The 6715-nt window shown below is 40.4% G+C and overlaps 2 protein-coding genes across 2 annotated transcripts in view; one reads left to right on the top strand and one right to left on the bottom strand.

Annotated features, from left to right (window-relative positions):
• The window catches only part of pter (phosphotriesterase related), a 4832-nt gene extending 4263 nt beyond the window's left edge, over positions 1-569 (top strand). The window contains 1 exon segment of the mRNA XM_020591634.1: positions 9-569. Coding sequence (XP_020447290.1) covers positions 9-200 — 192 coding nt within the window. The 3' untranslated portion in view covers positions 201-569.
• On the bottom strand, positions 496-3140 carry c1ql3b (complement component 1, q subcomponent-like 3b). The gene is made up of 2 exons (XM_020591633.1): positions 2184-3140; positions 496-1850 (listed from the first exon to the last, which is right to left on the bottom strand). The coding sequence occupies exons 1-2, from the start codon at positions 2793-2795 to the stop codon at positions 1671-1673; spliced, it is 792 nt and encodes a 263-aa protein (XP_020447289.1). The 5' UTR covers positions 2796-3140; the 3' UTR covers positions 496-1670.
• Positions 3141-6715: the final 3575 nt, after the last annotated feature.

Below are 6715 nucleotides of genomic sequence, written 5' to 3'. Positions count from 1 at the left end.
GGTTGAAGGAGGGCTACGAGGACAAGATTCTGATTGCACACGACATCCACACCAAGAACCGTCTGACCAAGTATGGCGGTCATGGCTATTCTCACATCCTGAAGAACATTGTGCCGAAGATGCTGACAAGGGGCATCTCGCAGCCCCAGGTGGATAAGATCCTCATAGACAACCCGAAACGCTGGCTGACCTTCAAGTAAAGCAAAAAAAAAGAGCCGAGGCGGGCATTTTGATGTAACTATTAGTTTATCTTCAGATGATGACTGAACACCTCACAATGAAAGCTTCATGATCTTTGCAATAATCACAGCCCAAAGTGAATCATGAATCTGCCTTGACACTTAAACCAATAAGTTACATGGTTTCTTTAATGTCAATGTTCTCAAATTTTTCAACAAAGAATAATTTTTTTTATTACTTTGTCTTGCCAAAAAAATAATGAAGGGATGTTTTATAGAGATCCTTATTAATTAAAACGTCATTTTATGCTTGCGATTGCACATTATTCCCCTTGAAAGTATATTGTCTAAGGGGGGCCTTAAATAACTTGTAGTGACATTTCTGCAAACGCTTTATGGAATAAAAATAACCTGTTATAATCAGTATGCTTCTCTGCTCTCAACACAATGCAGCTGTGTTAGATGAGTTGTCCTGTTGCCCCTCAGTGGGTGTCTATGGAAGGCTGACTGACTGGCGACTCCAGATGAAGGACATGTTCTCCTCTCATCTGGGAACAGGTGGCCTCACAGGGTGACTTCACCACATGATCAATGGCATGATTGCCAAGGCTGACTGTGCACCCTGAGCAACTATATAACTTTGATTAATCTCCAAAGATGAGTGTAAAATGAGCCAGGTTTTGATTTTTAGTGTTTTTTTGTTGTTTTTTTTTTTAAACACATTTTAACTGACAGTCTGGAGGGACTTAACAATCCGCAGGCAGATCGATGAGTGTTGTCAAGCTCCAAGAAACAGATTTGTCAGTGTGACTGTTCAGTTTTGTGATGGTAACTAACTACCAAGTCGCCCTGTTGCCTCAAGCAGCTGTCATGTTGAGATGGACAACAAAAATGAGTTGTAGTGATCATTTTGTGAGTCTTTCAATGTAAATATGACAATGGCCTTTTACAGATTTTTCTTTTTAAGTTGCACAGTTAAAATATTTTTATAAGCATGCATTACTATGGATTCAAACATTGCCAGACAAAATGCAATGGATATCAGTTTTAAAATATAAAACACACACACGTATGGACTAAATGATTGTGTGAATGTCATAATTCAGTGCTAAAGGTCAATACATTGAACTTTTAATTCACTTAGTAGGCCTATGTGTTACTACAGCAGCTACCATACGTTTGACATATCAGCAAAGTAATTTTGTAAAACTAAAAAGTTTGTTCAGGGTGCAATAGCGACACAAACCAACCTGACAAGGGTACAGCTTGATGCTGTGCAAATTAAAATTCATTATTACTCTCCTGCAATTAAACTGTAAGCCCCGCGCTAGTGCAAAGCACAGTTCTTTCTTTTTTCGCATGACTTCCTCCACATCTTCCTGGACTCTTGCTAAATGGAAATGGTGAGCTCTGTCTCTAATAATCCAACTGGCATTGAGAATGAGCAGTGACGCAAGCTATGTGTAGAGCAGGTCTTCTTTAGCAGAGCTTTCAATCAGCGTACAACATGAAACCAGAGAAGGTGCTGTACTTGTTGTTGTTGCCCCCGTGCGCCTTCCCACCGTCCAGTTTAATGTAAATCTCATCTCCGGGCTCCAGGTGTAGGACAACACTGTTGCTGGCGTAGTCGTAATTCTGGTCGGCGTCTTGGGCAATGGCACTGGCTCGCACCTGGAAGGCAGATTTGACATTTCTGGTGTTGAAAGGTGTCTTTATTTTGAAATCAGAACCGCGGACAGCTCCATCACTGAGAACAAATCAGTTACTTTCACTTCAGCTTTAAAACGACCATCAAACTGCTATTTTTTTATTTCATATTGTATGAGAAATGTATTATTGGAGTGCCATTCTATGTAAAACCATACGTAAAACCTGTGCGTAAAAATGCAAAAACTAAAAGTTTGTCGTTTCACCGTGTATTCTAGACCAATTCCAAAGAATGAAGGTAAGAAATTAAAAGATTTTTACTCTATATAATCATGATCATATCATAAAGGGTCCCACCTGGTTGTTTTTACAGAGGTCAGCCCACATGCTGGTTCCGTCCCCGCCTCTCATCAGCACATGGTACACAAAAAAGTAAATTCCCGGTATCGAGCAGGTGAATTTCCCTGTAGAGGGGTCATAGTGGTTGCCAAGATTTGTGACTACGTCGTCGAATTTCAGCACTTCATATCCCTCATGCTGCTTCTTCAGTCCTGCATAAAACGCTATCTTTGGGATGGTGTTGTAAGTGGCAGCGCTGATAGCACCAGTTGGGCCAATTGCTCCGGGTGGACCGGGAGGGCCAGGAGCTCCTCTCTCCCCGGGAGGGCCAGCAGGTCCAGGTGGTCCGGGCTCGCCAACCGGACCCCTCGGACCCATCCTCCCGACACGCCCCGGCTCTCCTTGAGGACCTTGGATGAATGTAGGAAGCGACTGAACCAGGCGGTTGTCTTTGATCGGATTGGTTACCTTGGCCGTTGCGGTGGCTGTAGTCCCGTGGGAGTCGCACACCATCTGGCAGGATCCGAGCATCTCGTAGCGTGCAGGAGTCCCGGCGGTGTTCACCACGACCGGGATCAGAACCACCAACACCAGCACCAGCGCAACGCCACAAACACCAGTTGCGATCATCTGCGCTCTGCGGATTCGTGGTGTTCTCCGGAGTGAATGGTCTTCCAGCCTGCTTGTGGGCGAAATTTTCGCAGAGGGAAGAATCTGACCTGCTCTTGTATTTTGGAGACAAAATAGTCCTTTAAATGTTTATGCGCAGAAGTAACCATCCACAACTTTTACGCGCTGCAGTATCCGTCCAACGGCTTCATCTTTACTTTCCTGCCACAAGAAAAAAAAAGCAATAAAAAACAATCTGCGTTATGTGTTTGTGAAACACAAAGTCAGCTGCACAAGTTTCTGCCCACCACGATGCCACAGGAGAGAATGGGATAGAAATTAAGCGTTACCCTTTTCTGTGTTTGGAGAGTGAGGGGAGGGTGGAGGTGATGGATGGGATAGAATTCATGCATTTCTTTAATCAAAGGAGAGAAAGCGAACAACATACAAACACGGGTGCAACACTGAAGCTTTGAGACGTGACTACTTTATTTTATGCATTTGTTTGTGGAGTCAGCGAGCTACTTTGTATCATTTGGGTTTAACAGGGTGTGTGATACTTTTCCTATTGATTCTTGTAACATGACATGTTGTTAGCAGGTCTTGAGCATGATTAGCCAATTAAAGACAAAACGTTATATTAGTTTGGCACCAACTCCTACCTTAGTGGCGCCTGTGTCCAATTTATCATTTGGAGAAAATCTATAGAGCCACTCACTGAAAGGAGTGTGTCACTAGGAGCTGGCAGTGAGGAATGATTTCACATAGATATACTGATGAAATAAGTGGAAGCTGGGGCGTTTAGAGAAAAAATAGGGTGAAATCATTTATTTACCAGTGTGAAAAATCACCATTAGCTCATTTAATCTGAAATCTCTCTTTTAAAAAAAATCCCAGTTGTTGGATGTAATATTGTAGTAGTAGCCAAAAAAGTGATAGTTTATGTAACATTTACAATATTTACATTTTTAAAAATCCAAACATTTCACATCGACTTATAAGAATTAAAAGAAATTGTCCTTTCCAGACAAAACTTCACCACTGTGGCTTTTAGTGAGGTCTGAGTGATGAAGGGCTAATTCCTGGTGAGGAGGGCAGATGATGATGTGCTCATGAATACACAGGGTGTCATGAACGCAAGAGGGCCTCAGTTTGTATCGATGGCACCTAAAATCCAGGTGGAGAGATAGATGAACAGGAGGGGAAAAACACAGATAGCCTTGTTTGGGAGGCACTGATTACAGCCTGAATGAGATTCTGTGGAAAATGTGTTTGTTGAATCATGATCTCACAAAGTGGCATACAGAACAGATGACACTCTTAAAAAGATATGGCCATAAGATTACACCAAATACTGAGAATTTATATTTTCACTACAAGTACTAAAGGTGTTATTCTGCCACAGAAAAAAGTTAATTAAAATTGTTTCAATGATAATTTAATAAACACACACACTCAGGTTTTATAGCCACAAACTTATTGCATTTACATCTGAATGAATCTTATCTGCCTTCTTATGAACTTATCATATGAACTTTAGTTATTTAACTTTTTAAAATTCATTTATCCAGTTTGAACACGCCAGTATTAACTGTAAGGACAGAAAGAGAAAACAATACAATTACATAACTGGAGACTCCCCATGTTCATTAAAGTGTACTTAGGCTTAGTCTTAATGCCAATGACACAGTAAGCCTATATATGGTATAAGAGACACCAAAGCAAAGGTGAATTGGGGTGAGGGGTTGTGTTAGGGAGCTGGATATATGTAATTATGACTTGGCACTGTGGCTTGACTAGACAGCACTCAGAGAGGACAGACCTCCGCCAAGGCAGAACAGTTTCCCTATAGTGCCATTACACCTAAAAATAATATTCCCATGTTAGTTGGACCCACATAATATAGTTCCTTGACCATGAAAATCTATCCCTAGCACTTGGAATCACATTGATATCATTATTAGTTTGAAAGCTATTCAAGAAAAATGATGTATATTTGAGCGATTACTAAATGCAGCGAATGGCTGAATAAATGTCTCATGCAGATACAGTCCTTCACAGAAGGACACAACTCACACCACATGGCTGCATGTAAGTCCACTTTAGAGTCCCTTTTCCAACACGCCTCCTGCTGCATTAATTAGGTCCACTTGCCTTCACTCCAAGTGCTCAGCAGCTCAGCCACACTCTACAATCAACAGCATTTCCAACACTCATAACAATGAAGAGTCCTTTAAAAAAAAATCCTGGATTCAGATGATGATCTGGATCAGCACCAAAATCTAATGGTTTGTTCCGTGGGCTCCAGCCTACCTTTCCAATATATTCCATCAAGCTCTATTTGTTACTTTTTGAGTTATGCTGTGAATAACCCAACCAAAAAACAAACCAACAGACACAATTTCTAGGGTACCCGTGAACTTCTGGGAATGAGGTTGATGATAAAGAGGCCAAACCCCTACCTATAATAGTGCACAAACACCCCAAATAGACACAGCAAACACAAGAAATCAAAATAAGTGGTGAATGTACAATTAATGCCACAATGCAAAGGAGGAAAAGATCACACTTGTTAACCAGACACACTATAGAATCTGTCAACAATGTAAAATATTTAATGCAAAATAACTTCTTAAAAAAGAGGCTTCAGTTTTAAAAATGAAAATGTTAAAACCTAGAAATATCTCCCTTAAAAATATCATGAAAGACAGTTTACCAGGATGATAAAACAGCACTGGCAGGTTTATAAAAATACAACAGAAATAATGTTCTAAGGCCACATGCATTTAATATGATGGGTGGCTGTATATACTGTAGGTGCTTTTATGTCACTTACATCTGTATAACTACTACATTTACCTTTTCTTGTAATACAGGATCTCATGTTGGTAAAGAAGACCCAGTCTTCACCCTTTTGCCTGAACAGATACAGCAAGCTAAAAACAGTAAGACAAGAAATAGTAATTAAAAAATTTAAACCATTTTTTTAAGCCTTTCTGGTTTAACTAACTGCAGCTTATCAACCTTATGTTGTCACCAGAAGCAGAACTACAGTCTAATAAATACATAAAAACAATTGTTAAAATCACCTCAAATCTAAACACACCTCCTGCTGGCTTTTCACTCTACTACAATTTACCTGATTGACTCAGCATGTGGCTGCTTTGTGTGTGTGTTACTCACATTACTCACCTACACTGTAGAGACTCAGCTTTCCTTGTGGGGACGAGATCCTGGGAGCGACCACTGACTTTATGGTGACAATCTGTTAAGATCAGGTTATGGTTAGGGTAAATGTTGCTGGAAGGGCAGGGTAAGTCATTTAGTTGATGGTTTATACCCTAACTGGGTGACTGTGCAGAAAAGGAACACATGAGTGTGAGCAAAGCAGAGAAGTAGCAGGTAGTAAGAGTGGGAAAACAGGACACAGATAAGGGGCTAGATCTGACAAGGGGGGGGGGAACAAGGGGCGGAGACAGGACTTTAACCTTAATTGTTACGTTCAGTCATGAACAAACAATGCATCTCTACTTAAGATTTTAAAGACATGGAAATTTATAAAGCAAGAATGGATGTCAAAAGTTAGGGTAAAATTAAAAAAAGAAAATCTGATTCAGACTCATGGTCCTGTCATCATTTCCCCTAAAACACCAAAAAAGCTAACAAACAAAGAGAACTCTACAGGCGCACTTCTTATATTTTATTCTTGATTTCCTTGTTTTGTTTTTTTTGTTTGCTTTTTTATTCATGCATCTATGTTACAGCTGACAGTCGTCTGAGAGGGCACTGTATGTGAGCTATAATACATAATAATTTCTCAAAGAACACATTTTCTGTGGGAAGGGTGCAAAGTGAGAAATAGAATAGTATATAAAGACACACATACACAGTGGGACATACTGTGGCAGCTATGAGTCAGTGAGCACTTGTTAGTGGTCAGG

This window comes from Monopterus albus, unplaced genomic scaffold (assembly GCF_001952655.1).
Source record: "Monopterus albus unplaced genomic scaffold, M_albus_1.0 scaffold14.1, whole genome shotgun sequence".
In the NCBI taxonomy this organism is placed as follows: Eukaryota; Metazoa; Chordata; class Actinopteri; order Synbranchiformes; family Synbranchidae; genus Monopterus; species Monopterus albus.
Note: the sequence above shows the minus strand (reverse complement) of the source record. Positions and strands in the feature narration are given on the sequence as shown.